General features: G+C 37.2%; 1 protein-coding gene across 6 annotated transcripts in view; it reads left to right on the top strand.

The window, feature by feature from the left end:
- Positions 1–18921, top strand: part of Agfg1 (ArfGAP with FG repeats 1) — a 50197-nt gene extending 31276 nt beyond the window's left edge. Inside the window, exons 6-14 of one of the 6 annotated variants that reach the window (XM_038339291.2) lie at positions 2802–2921; positions 3545–3616; positions 4817–5026; positions 5990–6170; positions 8418–8494; positions 8668–8760; positions 15139–15297; positions 16184–16269; positions 16823–18921. In XM_038339291.2, the coding sequence (XP_038195219.1) occupies positions 2802–2921; positions 3545–3616; positions 4817–5026; positions 5990–6170; positions 8418–8494; positions 8668–8760; positions 15139–15297; positions 16184–16269; positions 16823–16882 (1058 nt within the window). In that variant the 3' untranslated portion in view covers positions 16883–18921. Of the gene's footprint in view, positions 1–2801; positions 2922–3544; positions 3617–4816; positions 5027–5989; positions 6171–8417; positions 8495–8667; positions 8761–15138; positions 15298–16177; positions 16270–16822 lie in introns of all 6 variants that reach the window. The other 5 variants (XM_038339290.2, XM_038339289.2, XM_038339288.2 and 2 more) reach the window with 5 other exon arrangements.
- Positions 18922–19223: the final 302 nt, after the last annotated feature.

Genomic DNA, 19223 nt, shown 5'->3' with positions numbered 1-19223 from the left:
AATATTTTGTGTCTGTGTGCCCCCTCCCTCGTGTCTGTTCATTCATATCTGCACGTACCTCCTAGGTCAGTATCAATTGTCTTCATTCTCTCTCCACTTATTTTAGTACAGGGTCTCTCACTGAACTTAAAGTTATCCAGTTGGCTAGTTTAGCTGGCCAGCAAGCTCCATCCTCCCAGTCAGTGGAGTGACAGACGCATACTACTGAACCCAGGGGGGGCTCTGATTTCAGGTTCTCATACTTTCATAGTAGCTACTTTGTTGAATGAGAGTCATTGCCCAGACCCTAGCATTTTCATTGTTAAATATCACAGTATGTAGTAGAATCATTGTAAATAATGGTAAAAGTTCATTAGTGAGTATTCAAATTTTCATTCCAGTTCAAATTTGTGTTTGTATATATAGTATATGTTATGTATATGTATAAACATATTCACTTACTCTCACACACAGTGTGTCTGTGGTTTGTTGGAATCAGTTTTTTTTTTCTTTTTTTTTCTTTTTTTGGTTTTTTCGAGACAGGGTTTCTCTGCAGCTTTTTTTAGAGCCTGTCCTGGAACTAGCTCTTGTAGACCAGGCTGGCCTCGAACTCACAGAGATCCGCCTGCCTCTGCCTCCCGAGTGCTGGGATTAAAGGCGTGTGACACCGCCGCCCGGCATCAGTTTTTTTTTTTTTTTTTTAAAATATCTTTTGTAATTGAATTCTATTTTGGTTAGGTTTCTATAGGTTGTCCCATCATCTCTTTTTCTTTGTGATTTGTTAGAGAAAGTAGGTTATTTGTCTTGTGGATTCTGTGGTATCTGAACTTGTTAATTGCCCTCCTGTGGTACCTTTAAAAATTCTTTCCTGTATTGCTTATAAGTTAGTAGTTGGATCTGGAGGCTCCATCAGTTGAAGATGTGTCTTTCTTACCAGGGATAGGGACTGCTAGGCAAGTTAGCGGCTTTTGTGTGTATGTTGGGGGTGTGACTAGAGTATTACTTAGGACTTTTAAACGTATGTTTAAAAACTTATTTATTTTATTTGATGTTTATTTGTGTCTTATTTGCATGTATGAATGTGGGCCTCGTGTGTCTGACACAAAGAGGTCGGAAAAGGGTGGTGGGCTCCCTGAAACTGGGATTCCAGATTGTTAAGTCACCATGTGCATAATACAATTGAACCTGCGTCCTCTGCAGGAGGATCAAATGCTCCTACCCACTAAGCTGAGTCTCTAGCCCCACTTTTCTTTTTAAAGGAAAGTAGAGCTGTTGAATCTCTTGAGTTTGAGACTAGCCTGATCTACATGGCAAGTTCCAGGCCAGCTAAGGCTACATATTGAGATCTTGAGAAGGGCTAGAAATCAAAGTTTAAGTTGTTGAAATATTTGACAGGTTCCCTTTTCCTGTGTTAACCTATCTACCAAAATTTTCCAAATAAGGAAATTTTTCCCTTCCCCTTTCACCAAACAGGGTTCAAAGTCTTGCTTCCTGCCTCATAACCTCTATATGCATACATACATGCATGGGATTTACTTTGTCTATGTGTGTGGGTATTTTGCCTACATGTATGTTTGTGCACCACATATATAGTACCTGAAGAGGGTGTTGAACCCACTAGAACAAGAGTTAACAAACAGATGTGAGCCTGGGTCTTTGCGAGAGCAGCAAATGTTAACTACTGAGCCATCCTTCTGGCCCTGTGAGTTTATTATGACTTTATCTCCATTTTCAGAATACTTTTAAATTATCTTATTTACATATATAAAGTTTAGTGAACTCTAGAATTTTGATTTTAGGTTTGTGTTTTAATTGCAGCTATCTTTTATTGTTCCCTAGATTTTTATGAATTTTAAATAGCTTCTAAAATGTAAATGACTAGCTTTTTGGTTATTGTGTCCATATATATATTTCTCCCACTTTTATGTGCTCATGGTGAACATACTTATGAGCATTAGATAAACCAGAAAGAAGGGCCTAATAGTACACACCTATAATCCCAGCAACTGGGTAATTGACTCAGGAGATCAAGAGGCCAGCCCAAGCTACATAGGGAAGAGCCTCTTTCTCAAAACTAAAAGCAAAACAAAAAAGTATTTTATTTATGCGATTAAACTATCTCTGTATCATTACTTTAGACATTTAAATAACTTTTCAGATTTGCCAAGCTCATGATCATTTTAAAGTGAGTTACTGGGCTAGAAAGGTGGCTGAGTAAATTGTTTGCTGTATAAGCATAATGATCTCATTTTAGATTCTCAGCACACACATACAAAAGCTGGGTACAGAGCCTAGTATTTGGGGCAGAGACTGGTGGTTCCTGTGACTCAGTGTCCAGCAGTGGAACTAGGGAGCCTCAGCTTAGTGAGAAACCCTGCCTCAGGAGAATAAAGGTGGAGAGCCCTGGGGAAGACACCTGAAATCCACCTCTGTCCTCTGTTCATGTACACATAAATAAATACAACAGAAAATCCAAATGGATTTCCTAGAATGTATTCAGTTTTAGTTACTAAAACAAATATACTTAATGTTCTGAATTAGCTTTTTTTTTATTACTAGAGTCTTTTTAAAATAGTATCGTGACTGAGTCCATTCAAAGTTTATTGTGAACAGACCTATGGCTTTACAAAGTGCTTTTGGAAATTTTGGGTACTGTTTAGCATATACTACTAATTGGGTTAAAATATTAATTTTTAAATGAATTCTCTTTAAAGTGAGTTGTATTGCATTGGCATTTTCATAAAATTCTTAAATTCATTTGTCGTGTCTTTTCAGTTGTCGTTTTCATATTCATTAACATATGTTGTCCTTGCCATTTACAGCTCAGAATTCTGCAAATGCAGATTTTGCAAACTTTGATGCATTTGGACAGTCTAGTGGTTCGAGTAATTTTGGAGGTTTCCCCACAGCAAGTCACTCTCCTTTTCAGCCCCAAACTACAGGTAGAGCCTCTCCAGCATTGTGCTTAAGTGTTTGCTTTAAAAAACAGAACTTTAAAAAACTAAATTCTCTAATGACCTAATTTTAAAGTAGTTCTATTTTACAAAGCTCTGGGGAAACCTGAAATCTTTGTTTCTCTAAACTCTTGGTCATTGTCCGTTGTCCAGCACCCACCCTCCTCTTCCTGCACATGGTTCTTTCCGTCCAGTGAGGTCGTAAAGCAACAGAACTTTTTAAATATGTGAAACACAGTGATAAAGGCTGATACTGTATCTTGTGATAAGGAAGCTAGTTGATAGCTTCCATAGAAATAAAAATAAGTTATTTTATAGGGCGGCAAACTTAAGAAAAACATTTTTATGTTATTTATTCAGGTATAAATTATTAATGATCACTTTAGTTAAATATGGAAATAGTTTTGTGCAGGAATTGGTTTTCAGGAAAATTCTTCCATGAATTGTACTGTTTTCAGAAAGTCATTGAACCCTTATTTAGCTTTTTGGCTGATTATTTTTCTTTCAAGTTTTAACTCTGTGTGTGTGTTGTTTTAAAGTCTTTTCTTTCAATTTTCTTTTCTTCCCTTTCCCCTTTAACTGTCGTCATTTACATAATCTCTGCTGTCCAGCAGTAAAAGTACTTTCATCTAGCTGCAGCTTTGGTGACTTTACTTCAGCTTTTCCTCTCCAGGCTGCCCACAGTAAGTTCTGTTGTCCAGTAGGCATCTTATTAATTTATATCCTCTTTGTGTTGTTTCATGTTTTTTCAGTTATGAAATTATCATTTTAAATGATAAGCCTTCATAAATTTGTTTTACCCTCTCTTTTATTAAACTCAGAGTTAAAGGTCGAGTTTTTTATGAAAGTTGGTCTAATAATTTGAAAAAATTTTTCATAAAAATTAAAAATTTAATATTTTGTTTGCTAGCTACTCATAATAGGTCATTGTCTTGTAACATATCTTCATAATAGATCATTGTCTTGTAACATATCTATGCTAGTTTTAGCTGATTTTTCTTTAAAACTTAATTTTAAAATGGAGACTTGCTGTGCTGACCAGGTTGATGTTGAACTGGCAATCCTCCTGCCTCAGACTCCTGAGTAAGTCAGATTATAGGCATCTGTCATTATGCCCAGTTTTCTTTGAAACAGCCAGAGTCTAATTCTTGAAGAAGATCAGTTTGTTTTGTTTTAGAATGTGAAAGAACTCATGATGGTAGGTCTTTTGCATTTGGGTAACAACCTGTTGTGTTTAAAAGAATATCTGTGAATTATGCCTTCCCTTAGTATGTCTGATGCTATTTTGACAGTTTAGGAAAAAAGCAAAGAATGAAAGGCACTGCTGTAGTTTTTGATGAGTGCTTAGAAAAGTCTCTAGGACTGAGAACATACTTTAAGATTTAGCAGGCATTTTGCTAGGTGAATTGTGCTTTATGATGCAAAAAATTACTGTCATAAACTTTAATTTTTATACTTTGAACTGCATATGCATAGTAGGACTTAATTTTACTGTGAGCATCAGGCTGCTGAATACACATTGGCTGCTGTGTAGAGTTATGTAATAGCTCTCCACGTGAAAAAGTCACAGATTTTAAAAATTTTATCAGCAGCATATTCTGTTTGTAAACATTACTCGGAGTCTGTTGAAGACCTTTCATGTGATGCTACTGTCATTCCAGTGCTTCCATGGCACCACTCCACCTCCATAGATAGATTCCGGTGTGTATTCCAGGGTAGACACTGTCAGGGCCTTATAAAATCAAGTTTCATAATTTATAAAAGTCACATGTTTATCAGTGTTTTTTATAGGACACCTACCTTAAGCAGAAATGTTCACAAGTAATCTACCAGTGAGATTGAGAGAAGCCTAGAAATTTCATGTTTTGTTTATTCTGTTACAGGTGGAAGTGCTGGATCAGTAAATGCTAATTTTGCTCATTTTGATAACTTCCCCAAATCCTCCAGTGCTGATTTTGGAACCTTCAGTACATCCCAGAGTCATCAGACAGCATCAACTGTTAGTAAAGTTTCAACAAACAAAGCTGGTTTACAGACAGCAGACAAATATGCGGCACTTGCTAATTTAGACAATATCTTCAGTGCTGGGCAAGGTATCCATGTGTAAACAAAGCAGATGCTAATTTGTCTAAATTACTTATGTTAAAACTTGAGGAGACAATGCTTTTCTCACTTGTATAGAAGTTATGTGCACAGTGAATGTTTTGAGTAGGGTTGTTGGCACTTTTACATGTAAAATACCAGAAGACTGAAGACGTGGAAGTTAACTTAAACAGTTATTTTTAAAAGAATAATTGAAAATAATGTATTTTTATTTCCCAAAACACGCTTTACTATTTTATGACTACAAAGGACCAAAATTTTTCATTTATGGAACTATAGTGCTATTTTATAATTTTAATCATATATGCATTTTAAACTATTTTTATTAACATTTTGGCATTTTGATGTCCCAACTCATTTTTTTTTCCCATTTGAGACAGGGTTTCTCTGTGTAGCCCTGGCTGTCCTGGAACTCACTCTGTAGACCAGGCTGGCCTTGAACTTACAGAAACCTTCCTATTTTAAAATATATTTTTGTAGTTAGTTTTGGCCTTCACGCCAGTATTTCCCCTGTAAAAGTGTAAAGCTCAGTGAGAACAGTGGGGATGTGGCCTACACTGGATTCTGCATCTTGATCTCTAGCATTGTTTTTCTCATCTCTAAACTGAGAGAGATCATAGAGTTGAATTCTGGGACTTAGATTTTGTGAATTGTTGTACACAAAGCATTTAGAGTACTGCCTAGCACAGGAAGCACTTAGTAAATATTTCTATTTTTTTTTTCATGGAAAATCCTGGAAGAATGGTACTATTAATAGATTATATACATTAGGTCCATCATATAAATTTATGTGTTAATTTGAACGGAACCATCTGTCTCAGAGTTCTTTAAATCCTGTTTAATGTTTAGATGACATCATGTTGGGGTCACCTGTGTTTCATGGCAAGTACGGTTGATGAACTGACAATATAATATTAAAGTTTTGGTGTAACTTTTTGTTTGTTTGCCTCCAGGAGGTGATCAAGGGAGTGGTTTTGGGACCACGGGTAAAGCTGCTGTTGGTTCTGTGGTTTCAGTTCCCAGTCACTCAAGTGCATCTTCAGACAAGTACGCAGCACTAGCAGAGTTAGACAGTGTGTTCAGTTCTGCAGCCACCTCCAGTAACGCGTACACATCCACAAGTAACGCTAGCAGGTACAGCTTGCCTTAGTCAGCACCCCTGGCTTTGACCTTGGTCTCTGTGTCTGAATAACACAGTTAAAAGTGACTTTTGTAGGGTTGTAACTTAAAAATAATTGAGTAGTTTTTAGACTTAAATAGTTTTTAAGTTGAAATTGAATGTAACTTGCTGTTTAAAATGTAATTCTTGAGCTTTTGCCATATTCTTTTATCAAGTCTTAGAAAATTTTAAATTCTTTTCACTCCTGGATGCTAAATGTACTTGAAAGAACACAAATTTTTAAGTGGACAATTACATATGGGTTGTACTCAGCAGTCAAGTTGTGTATGTCAGGGCTTAGTTTTTAGTATGTTTGCACCAAACCCCACTGCTACTGTCGGTTCTCCAGCTCGTTATTGTCGTTTAGACCTTGTGGAAAGGAGTTACAAAGAGCAGGAAGACTACATGTTTAAAATATCTCCCTTGTGTTAAATAAGGTCTTGTGAAGTCCAGGTTGGTTTTGAGTTCATGGTCCTTCCAAACCTGGAAGAGCGTTAGATTTTTAACAACTGTTAAAATTTATTGAGAGTGTACAGCATCCTAGTTATTTTGTTCCATATCTGTAGATATATCTGCTTTATTACTATTACTATTTAGTTTATTTCCCTTTGACATCTTTCCTAGAGGGAAATTCTAACTATTTAAGGTGGGACAAATTGAATCCAAATAATAAAATTTGTCATTATTTTAATTTGTTTCACTAATATTGTCTGTTATATTTTTAATAATAGCAATAAGGTAGCCATAAGGCCTGGAAACAGATAAAATACATGTGATAAATGGTTTGTTGACATTGTATTGTGATTTATTAGTGGTTTACAAATGTGATCTGTTAAGTGTTTGAGTTACGTAAGACTCTTTACGGTATCTCAGAGTTCAGACCTCTTTTTCATAATTCTGAGATGCTAAGTTGATTTTTCAGTGATTAACATTTATATTGATGGTACACAAAATACAGTGAGGCAGGAAAGCCTTGCTGCAGAAATTCTAAGTTAGTATCATCAGATCACACCAGAGTAGACATTGTGTTTCTACACATAGCACTATTTTATTTCGGATTTTTAAAAAAAATGTGTTTTTTTCTGTTGCCTGGGCTAGTGTTGTACTCACAATTCTTCCTCATCCTCTCAACTAACATGTGACACCATTTCTCTCTTTGTCTTATGAATAGTGTTGATTAGTTTTTCTAACTACTATACTTGATAAAATTATAGCATTTTCAGCTTACTAGTTTTCTATTACATGCATTTTCTGTATGTTATCAAGTAGTTTGGATACATAGTAAAACATATGGTTGTCTTGAAAGAAATTTACTGTTTTTAAGTTTTGGGATAAACCAGCTACTCATTTTATGGTGGTTTGGATTTGAATATTTGTCAGATATTTTTATACAGTGTGATCACTGTAAAGACTGCCCCTTTTGCTGGGGTTAGTGCTCAAGGATATTGCTTGCACAGCATGCAGGTAGCTCTGGAATTGATTCCTAGCACCATGAATGGGCACAAAGGTGCATACCTTTATTGCCAGTACCTGGTTATAGAGGCAGAAAGATCAGAAGTTCAAGGTCATCCTGCATAACAGATTCCTGGCTGGCCTGTGTTATATGAAACCTTATCTCATAAAGGAAACAAAATTTGTTGAAATTAAATGTTAGAATTTTGGGGAATTTGTGCATTCTACCATAAACTTGAAAGTGAAGATGCAGTGAACTTTGACTTTGTGGGGTAGAAAAAGTCCATTGATGGGTTTCAAGTTTCCCATTTCAGGCTAGCCTTTAGGAAACTGCCAGTTTTGGTGTCATAGCAAAGAAAATTAAATGCTATTACTTGTTGTTAAGTATGTATAAAATACATGTTCATTCTATACTTCAAACAGATGGTAAAATATGCTTGGATTAGTAGAAGTATACAAGAAACATTCTTTTTGCTTTGAAATTGCAGTTATAAAAATACTTAGGCTGTCATATAATTGAATCCAATCTTAGATGCATATTTTTTTAAATTATTCTTTCTATATACTACTGATTGACAGAGACGGCATATGTAAACATTTTTGTTACTGGAGTTTCAGTAGATTTCACAGTGTAAACTCATCTTGAGTTACAAATGAAAACGACAGCGATGTCTGGAATGGTTGATTTTATGTTTCCACATCTTATGTCCACCTTGTAGGTAGATGACCTTATGTCCTTATTAAATGCTGACTCTTGATCTTCTTTTCAGCAGTGTTTTTGGAACCGTGCCTGTGGGTGCTTCTGCTCAGACACAACCTGCTTCAAGTGGGCCTGCTCCATTTGGGGGTATGTGCTTTTCATAGAGAATGTTCTTAGGGATGCTGGGAAGATAGTAAGAGAACAGCATTTTATTCTCAAAATGTTCACATTTCTGTCTTGAAAAATATAGGGAAGAAAGTTTTAAAATGTTGAGTATGAAGTATTAGGATTTTATAGCATATTTTATACTTTTTTAAAAGCTACGCCTTCTACGAATCCATTTGTTGCTGCTACTGGTCCTTCTGCGGCATCGTCTACAAACCCATTTCAGACCAATGCCAGAGGAGCAACAGGTAAGAAAAAAGACAGATCAAGGAACCATAACCATGGGGGAAAGGAGTTTATTATTTATTTGGTTATTATAAAGCATACCTAAACAAAAGGCCTCTTTCTACTGAAGCACAGTGCAAGAAAGGCGTAGGTGCGTGTGTTCAGAAACACAAGATGGCAGGCAGCTGAGTTGGTGGCATGTATCTTTCATCCCAGTACTTAGAAGGCTGAGGCAGGAGAATAGTGAGTGTGAGGCCAGCCTGAGTCACATGCAGAGAGATTGTTTAATGGGTGATTGTGGCACACACCTTTAATCCCAGCACTCGGGAGTCCAAGGCCAGCATGGTCTACAGAGCTAGTTCCAGGTCAGCCAGAGTTATACAGAGAAACCTTGTCTCAAAAAAATGAAAGATAAAAAAGAAAGAAAGGAAGGAAGGAAGGAAGGAAGGAAGGAAGGAAGAAAGAAGGACCTGGTATAAAAAAACAAAGACAAATGCTACTGAAAGTTTATAAAATTTAGGAATTTAACAGTCCCAGGGGACCTGAGAAGTTAACGTTTCAACCCTTCTGGTCCAAATTTTGGTTTTTCAGATAAGGAAGGTCAAATGGGGCAGAAGAACTTGATTGATAATAGTAGTAGTCCAGCTTGTATGGTGCCAGAATGGCTATCAATCGTTCAGTATTAATAAAACATTTTATAAAAACACTAGGAGATTATATCAGATGAGTTAATTTTGTTGTTTAACTCTAATATCTCTTGCCTCTTTTCAGGGTTCGTATTTTATGTTTCTTTGCTTTTTGTGTTCTACAAGATCGTTAGCATCCTCCTGCATCCTAGGCATGCACTCTTCCAATTAAACTACACCACTCTTCATTTTAGAGTTCACGACTTGAACACTTTATCCTTCACTACTTTGTTTATCCTCTCACCTTTTTTCTACACTTGTTTCACACCCAAGCCAGTTACATCATTCTTGCATTTCTTCCCGTGCTGTCTTACTGCCATGGCCTGGCAAGGCACGCCAGTAAGTGTGACTAGCTGTCATTTACTCTATCCAGAACTTTGTTTCTGTGTGTTTCAGAGCAAGATTGGAACCAGAGCTTTAACACCAATTAATTACAGCAAATGTTGATTTGAAGTTTTAAGAGTATATCATTATAACTTATCTAATCATTAACAATAAATAATTATGATAAATATCTTTATCGTTCTCAAGACTAAGAATTATCAAAGTCGAACTAATATGGTGGTATTTGTCTGTAGCCCAGCAGTGAGGGGCAGAGGAAGATCAGGAGTTAGAGGCCAGTCTGGACCACCACAGGGAGAACCTATCTATACAGAGAAGCAAAAATTAGAAATTTTGATACAAGAAATTTTCTTTTACACAAACTCCTTAGTCATAATTTAAGTACTTGAAATTCTTATCAGATTTAATTTTTTAAAAAATGGTTTGTTCAAGGGGCTGGTGCAGTGGCTAGATGTGTAAAGGTATCTCTCATGACCTGGAGCTCACATGGTAGAAGGAGAACCAACTGTCCTAATGTGTGCTGTGTTAAAGTTGCCACAGTACATTGTGTAGCTTATAAAGATGCCAAAGAGGAGATGCCGATTGCATCTTGTGTGAGATGTACTAATTTAGCTCCAGTTAAATGCTGTGCGCAGCTCTGCAGTGTGAGCAGTGCTTCCTGGACAGCCAGGCTGTTGGAAGTTAGATGCTGTAAATCATCGTGTGTGTGTGTGTGTGTGTGTGTGTGTGTGTGTGTGTGTGTGTGTATACACTTCAGAGTTAGGGGAGCCCCCTACTGCCTTTGAATATGAAAGTATTTTAAATGGTAAGATTATATGTAAAATCTACAAAGAATATAAGCAATATTTATTTAATTTTGAAGTTTATCAGAAAGAAAATACTATCTACAAATTTTTATTTCAGAATAATTTTTGTCTTATTGTTTTGTTTTCTTGCTTTTTTTTTTTTTTTTTTTTTTTTTTTACTATGGATCCCTGACTATCCTAGAACTTGGTGTGTAGACCAGACTGGCCTTGAACTCAAAGAACTCTGCCTGCCTTTGCCTTCTGAATTCTGGGATTAAAAGCATGCACCACCATTTCTGGATATTTCAAAGTAATGTTTGCATTATGAGGTGTTTCGAATATATCACATGGCCTGTCCTCCTTAGGTCATTACTCAGTTGAGTCAGTATCTGCAGTGCTCTGGAGCTACACCATCCTTAGGAATTCCCAGGCCTTTGCATCACTTGGACTCCTCAAGGGCTCTTTCTTTCCTCAACTGTGATAACCCTGTGAAATACTCTTCTGAGATAGCTTTGGAAGAATAGTGTGTGACAGTTCTGTGCTCTTGAAGATTAAGTACCAACCTACACTGCCAATTCTGTTTCAGACTAAAGTGTGGTGGTGGTTAAAACTGGCTAACTGTCACCTTAGACTGAGAAGTTTAAAATAGTATTTTTAGAGAGAAATTGGAGTAGAGGTGGGGGTGGGGCACTGTTACTGTCCTATAGCACTTGTCTGGAGGTCAGACAACAGCTTTGGGGATCAGTTCTGTCATTGTAGGGCATAGGGATTAAACTCAGGCGTCAGGCTTATGCAGTGAACACTTATCTGCTGAACTGTATTGCTGGTCTTGAGAAGTTTTAAAAACAGTATTCAGTGGAAAAGAGTTCTATGCCTTAGTAATAAGTGCATAGGAGAAATGCAGAGAAAGCAGAGTTTAGCAAGCATTACTGAGGCAAGACTAGTTGAAGCCTTTAGAGTTCTGAGAGTTAAATGCGTTGTCCAAACTTTTTATCACAGAACGCTTTTCTTTTCAGCCTTTTTTTGACTTTAAAGGTGTGTGTGTGTGTGTGAGTGTATGTGCGCGCATGTGCGCGCGCACGTGTACACGTGTATACGTGCATCCATACTCACACAGGTATGTTCAAAATGTGAGAGGACAACACTGGAAGAATGCCATGTATGTCCTTGGAGACAGAGTCTCCCAATGGCCTGGAGTTCACCGATTGGGCTAACTCTCTAACTTATAAGCCATAGGGATTCTTGTGTTCTGCTCTCCTGGCCTGGGATTACAGGCCTGTAATATCTGATAATATCCACATGGATTTTTTTCATTGATTCTGGGATTGAACTTGGGACTTCATGCTTGTAGGAGCTTTACCAGTTGTACCATACCTGAAGCCCCATAATAACATCTGTTTAAGTTGGCAAGAAAAAAATTTTCTTGCTTTCCATGTATTAATTCACTCCTATGCTTTACTCTGATAGCAGCCTTTTGAAGCACATGGGTCCTATTGTCTATCCTTCCATCTTCCCCTTTGCAGACGAGTATACCGACATTTATATTAGTTCAAACATAATAGGGGAATAAAGTGGCAGAAGCAAAACTCAAGAATTGTTCTCTTCTGTCACCCTGTGCCTCAGAGTCTCAGATTTGGGTACTCTAAAAGTGTACCAGTCTAGAATACGTAGAAATATATTTTAGAAATAACCCTAATCCATATTATTAAACAACGCCAGAACAGAGCTTTAGAGTAGAGTAAGCGGAGTCTCTCTTGTGTTACTCACACATATACATGTAGTTCTGCCCTCCTGCATACCAGGTGAGTTGTACACAGCATGCGTTTCACCAATCAGTCAATCATGATGCTTTAAGTAGACCAAAGGTGCTAGACTCACTTTCTCATTTTGTATGTTTAATGATTTTTCTTCTCATAATTCTTAACTCATATAAGTTATTTTTAGGTACTTCTAGATAATATCTTGATTTGTAAAGAAAACATTCTCGTGTTATTCTGTCCAAGACTTGGTTTTTCAGTTGGTAAAGAAAAGGTTTTTGGATGTGTCTCATGAGGCTGTGTGTGTGTGTGTGTGTGTGTGTGTGTGTGTGTGTGTGTGTGTGTTGAAATAAGGTTTCATGTAGCCTAGGCTGGCCCTGAACTTACTTTGTATCTGAGGCTGTCCTTTGAGCTACTCATTTTTCGGCTTCCACCTCTAAACTGTTGTCAGGATTTCAAGTGTATGCCCTCATGCCTGGCTCTCACTGTACCATTTTTAAGGTTATAGTTATATCTTCACATGATAAAACAGAGCTAAAATTACTTTTGTTTTGAGACAGTCTCACTGTGCAGGCCTGGTAGGTCTGGAATTCATTATATAGGATAAGGCTGGCCTCAAATTCAGAAATAATTCCCCCTCCCCATGCAGGAATTAAAAGTATAGACTGCTGTACTCAGCTGTGAAGGATTATTTTTAAGAATATATTTCATCAGTTTTTCTTCACTTGGTATTTATTGTTCTAAACTGTTAAAAATGACATATTACAATATTATGAATATAATTGAATGAGAGGTCTCTTTTTGTGGGTGAGTTTCTGTTATATATTCCTGTGACACCCAGTGGGCAACACTGTGTCTATCTCTAGAGCTCTTTAATGAAACCAGTTAACTTTTACTTTAACAGTAACTGTACATAACTGAATTGACCTTGGTCTCTTTATGGCTTCCCGTAAGGCCTTTCTGGAGCAATGCATTCTCAAGTGTTCCCTCACGCTCATTTTGGTAGGTGGCCACAACTAGATTTCTGTGGCAATTTGTCTAGCTGCTTGTGGAAGCTTCTGCTAGTGTTTTGGATCCTTGCATGTGAAATTAAGTTATTTCCATGTTTTAATATGGAGTGGGCATGGATGTGTGGCATCAAGGTCATGTTGTATTAAAAGTAACATGAAAATCCTATGTGATGATTTATATTTTAATACTGAAAAGCATTATTGCTTACCTCCATGGTCACACTAGAATGTTAATAGCTATTTTGATTATTTTAATTACGTTTGAATTCTTAGTACTTTATTTAAGTGATACCTTTTGATGTACCAAATCATTTTCCTGCTTTTTCTCCTGGAGTTGGTTTTGCCTGACTGTCCAAGCTTTGCGTTGAGTGCTGTCAGCAGTGACCGTCAGTCGCGCCAGTGCGCTCTGTCTGCAGTGAAGCCGCCTGTCTCCCCGCAGTGTGCTCAGGCTTTCTTCCCTTCACTTGCTTCCCAATAGCCTGTTCTTCTCCCTTTCTTTTCTTTTCCTCCCTCCCTGCCAAAGTAGTAAAGAAATTAAAGAAAAGAAAAGAAACCGTCTATAGTCTAATTAGGTTCATTGAGCAGATTCACATTGTCAAACATTAGGATTGCTGTGAGTAACAAACTTTTCATGTGTTTGTTTTTTTGGGAAGAATATCTTGTGGAGTACTTTTAGTATTTAATTTTTCCACCTTGAATCAGTCACCTTTGAAATCAGGAAATTCAATAAATTAATAGGCTTTTACAGTATTTCATTGTATCCTTAAGCAGTAGTGTACAGTTAAAGCACATTGCTGTCACGTATTTCACTAAGTCCTTCCCTGTAACGAGCATACATGGGAAGATGCTGTTTTATGTATTTTCTGCCAGTTATTCACATAGTGTCATGCTGCTGTACATCTTTAAAATGAGAATTTGTTCATAAATGTGCTTGCTTATGTAAATAAGGCATGATGTAGGCACGCCACATACACATGGGTGATTTCCACATGGATTCCAGCTCATGCTCTCCCCACCAGCACAGCAAGCCACGGGACCATGTGCCTGATAGCCGTCCATCTCTTCTAAAAATGCCCTTTGCACTTCTTTTCCAATCTTCATACGTTTACACCAACTTCTGCAGCTCAGTAATCCCAGATATCCTCCAATCACTTCCAGATTTTGAAATGGGAATGTAGAAGTATATGTTTATATGTACGTGTATGTGTACATATATAAGACTGTATATAGGCACACATATATAATTAGTAGGAACTTCCTATAATAACATTAATGTTTTAAATAGAATTTCTTTCTTTGTCTTTGGCTGTAGTTATAAAACTAGTTTTGAATGCCCTGCCTTTTTCCCTAGTTGTCCTACAAATTGTCTATTTTTAATGAACTTCTTTGAAGAGATCTTAATTTTTTTCTACAGAATCATGAACCTTAGTAATTAAAGTTTGGGTTTTTAAATTAGACATAGGAGAACAGCCTCAAACCCAGGATGTATACTCCTATACACATCACAGTGTGGCTGACTTCTGAAGGCAGGCTATTGTTTGGCTTTAGGTAATTGCTTAGGGAAGTTTTTTTGGGGGGGTGGGGAGTGGATTTCAAATGATAATGTTTGTAGTTTCTTCCTGATCACTGCATTTCAGAACAGAAATTCATAGGTTATGTTACAGTTGCAGTAGACAGTGTTATTCTATACTTACTGTGTCAGGATTTGGGGCTTTCAGATGCCCTCAATGTGTGTCTTAGTGTTTTCAAGGTAAGTGTTGCATGTTCCACGCTGTTAACTGCTGTGTGTGTCTCTGACCTGCCCTTCTTTTCTTTTGCCAGCGGCTACCTTTGGCACCGCTTCCATGAGTATGCCAGCAGGATTTGGCACTCCTGCCCAGTACAGTCTCCCCACCAGCTTTAGTGGCAGTTTCCAGCAGCCCACCTTCCCAGCCCAAGCAGCTTTCCCTCAGCAGCCAGCTTTCTCTCAACAGCCCAATGGTAAGCTTGAACGTTTGGCTGTCTGTCTACAGGATGTAGACAGTGCCCTTTACATAGTGTGATGTTAAGTGCTCGAGACTGTCTTACAATTGCCGTAGTCTTAAGCACTGAGTGTTAACTACAGAAGAGAGCCTTTAGGAGTTCAGGCCATACGTGTGAAGTTTTTATTGTGGTTTTATAAATTTCCTTGACTGTATGTTAGGAAACATCAGTGACTGTAAAGCTCTTCTTGGAATCTTTGGCTTATAAGTCCATTTTGTGTTCTCATGTATTTCTTGATTGGAATGGAGATTACATTTTTGTGAAGAGTGGTTGCTGCTGTGCCTTTTTGGTGTAGGTACATGCTGTAGATGAACACTCTTAAGACGGTGACAGTGGTGCCCTTTTTGTAACAGGCTAGGAGATCACTCAGCCTTTCTTCTTACCTAGTTTCTTACTTGCTGAAGTTTGAATACATTTCATGAATGTCCTTGGATCTCAGACATTGTATAGTAGTTAGGAAATACAGTGCATGGAATAGTCATAAATGATAACTTGTTTCATAAGATACACTGTGGTGTTGTGTAGAGTCCATTGACTTGTGCACATGACCACTCTCAAATAGTCACACACTCATCAATCAGCTAACTCCTTGAAGGTCAGTGACCTACTCTGGGCTGAGTTAGATTGTTTTCAGAGCTCTGAGGCTCTTGATACATGCCATAGAATGCTTGTCTTTGGTGTCCAAAAAGGCATGAGACCTAATTTTGCATTTCAGTTTGCCATTTGGGAAGAATTTATATAAAACTAGGACTGTCTCTTGGTGGCAGTGTAGCTTATAATAAACTGATGGATTTTGTGTTTTTTGTTTGTTTGTTTGTTTGTTTGTTTTTTAAATAAGGTGCAGGTTTCGCAACATTCGGACAGACAAAACCTGTGGTAACCCCTTTTGGTCAAGTTGCAGCTGCTGGAGTGTCTAGTAATCCTTTTATGGTGAGTGAATTTCAGCTTTAAAACACTTCAAAAAATAAGTTATATTTTATTTTTAAGCTAGAGAAAACAGAATGTGACTATTCCTGCATACAACTTAATGTTCTGTTAGTTAATATGGCGTTATAGATTATGTATGGCCCTTGGAATGTCTGTAAGAAGTTATGGACAGCAGATTAGCTATTTTATAATGTGAAATGCATGCACTCTAGTGAGAATTACACTCAGAGAATCCATTGGATTTAAGGGAAAGGAGTCTTAAGAACAAGATGTTTTTTAAATTTGAACTTAGAAGTGCTCCTTTTAGGCGCCAGGTCCCTTTTAGGCACTGTTGAAGCCCTGCATATGTGAAGTGAGCCCATATGAAAGGATGGGGTATCTGTAACAAGTGATAGGTGATTTTATACTTTGTTGACAGCAACAATGATGAATAAGTGATGTCAATAAAAAGTTCTTAATAAAAGTTTGAATGAAGTTATAAATTTAAGTACAATTTAATGCTTTCATCTCCTACAAACATCATTTGTTTATTTTGTCCGTGTGTTTTTTCCAATAGACTGGTGCACCAACAGGACAGTTTCCAACAGGAAGCTCTTCAACCAATCCTTTCTTATAGCCTTATGTAGACACTGTACTGGAACGGACTTCTATGTGATCATATTACATCTCTCCGCCTCTTGCCCTGTTGTCTTGTTTCACTGATCTTAGCTTTAAACACGAGAGAAGTCTTTGAAAAGCCTGCATTGTGTATTGAACACCAGGTGATACGTGCAAAACAGAGGGCTCAGCAACAACTTTTCACTTGTGAATTGGCAGGAAAAGGTAGCGGCATCATGTATGTTAAAAATTGGCTAATATTAAGTTATTGCAGATCCCACAGTCATTATGCTGCAGTACTGTACATACTTTTCTTAGGAATTAGCTATGTGTGCATATCAGTATTTGTAACTTTAACACATCGTTATGTGAGAAATGTTACTGAGGAAATAGATCAGCCACTTTTAAGGTGCTGTCATATATCTTGGAATGAATGACTAAAATCATTTGAAGCATCGCTTCTGGAAAATTCAAAGTCAAAATTGGAAGGTTTTATTCATTCTTGAATTTTTCCTTCTGAAGAGCTCTTCTATTTATACACGGCTAAATTCTTTAAAGATGTGGAGGACACCTGTCTGCAGAATAAAGCTGATCATGTTTTGCTACAGTTTGCAGGTGAACAAAATAAATATTAGAAAATATGCTATTGTTTTTGTGTTCTTGCTGCAATGCCTTTACCAAAGTGGCCTTAAATAATGAGTAGTGAGTTGAGAACATCTTGAATTCTTAAAGACTTCTAGTGACTAACTTTTTTTAAAAGGCCATTTAGAAAATTTATTAAAACTACTAGGACTGCTATATTCAGGACTGTGACAGTAGAAAAGCATTTAAATGTAGCTTGTCAGATTCACCATGCTCTTCTGATTTCTCTGCAACTTCTTAATTTTGTGAAATTTGTAAATATGGAGAATTTGCATGTATGTGTATTTACAAATATTTTTTAAAGATCTTGAATTCTCAGACTGCAAAAGGCCTATTTTAACTATTTTTTTCTGTTCTCCATTTGAATTGTCGTTGAATGTATTGGGAGCAGACATGCATCGACTGTGACATGATAGCACCTGAGCTCCTCTCCCTCCTCCCGTTCTCTAGACAGACTGATAACTATCTGTAGAACATTTGTTTGTTTGGGGGTAAAGCAACAGGAACCCAATGTTACCTTAAAGTGATGAAATACTTTGTGTAAAAAGGTAGCAATACTAAGTTTAGTTTATCTTTTTGTTAATATTCAAATGAACTGTTTAATTATTTATATGTAGTAATGCCTCGTTCATCCCAAGATAATCTGGCCCTCTCATCAAAATGAAACACAACTAAGAGAACTGAAATCATTAAAAAACTGCTTTGAAAACACCCCTACGTCATGATTCTGTATGTAGAACATACATGTTTCTTTGAATGTGAGAGTTTAATAATTTGATGTACTGGCCCATAGCATATTTGTGTTGATGAAGGAAGGAGTCCAGAGCAATGCTGGAGAGCATGCACTGCCAAAGGCTGTAGGGACAGCCAGCCCAGTCCAGAGGACAGCGATATTAGTACATCTGGTAATGACTGTGCCATCCAAAAAGCTAAAATTGCACACACAGTATGTAATGCCTGTAGCAAAGTTTTAGGTGATGTAAGCATCAGTCTGCTCAGACATTTTATTCATATTGGATGCATTTGCAGTGCTGGCTGTTGCTGTCATGCTTAAGTCTGGGGTTTACTTGGGCTGCAGTCTGCTGCTCTCCTTACCAGAAGGTGTGATTTATATGTAGATGACAAATGACATGCCCGAGTCTCAGCCCTTTCTGGGCACCCTGCCCCTGAGACTCCGGTTACCACTGCTCAGGCTCAGCTACACTTTGGGCATAGTCTTGAGTTCTTTGTACATTTTGGGGTCTTCATCTATTTTCATGGAAGGAGAATTTGAATGTCTTTAACTGTTTGAGATTGTATTAGATTCAAATCAGTTCATATGTACAAAAGTTAGACTATATAATTGTAGGCCGTTACCCAGACAGCCCATCAGGCTTCCCATCTATTAAGTAAATTAAACAGTTGTTATTAAAAATAGTTTTAAAGACTATTTTTTTTCTAGTAGATCTTGAGATTTGTAATTAAATGGGGGAACCTGTATTACTGACTTTTAGTGAGTGCTCATAAACAAAATATAAAAACTTAGATTCAGAATGGCTCCAGTGTTAAAGTGGGCTCTCATGATCTTTCTCTTAAAAATCTTTTACACTTAACTTTGTTTTGCTTCTAGTTTAGTTACTGTCTTGAGCATGTAAGGGACAGTGCTCAGAGTGATGGGGCCAAGGATCTTCATCCTTCTGCTTGAAACACGCTTCCTGTTCTGTCTTTGATCAGAAATG

This window comes from Arvicola amphibius, chromosome 8 (assembly GCF_903992535.2).
Source record: "Arvicola amphibius chromosome 8, mArvAmp1.2, whole genome shotgun sequence".
NCBI classification, from domain to species: domain Eukaryota; kingdom Metazoa; phylum Chordata; class Mammalia; order Rodentia; family Cricetidae; genus Arvicola; species Arvicola amphibius.
This window is presented reverse-complemented; position numbering and strand designations above follow the sequence as displayed.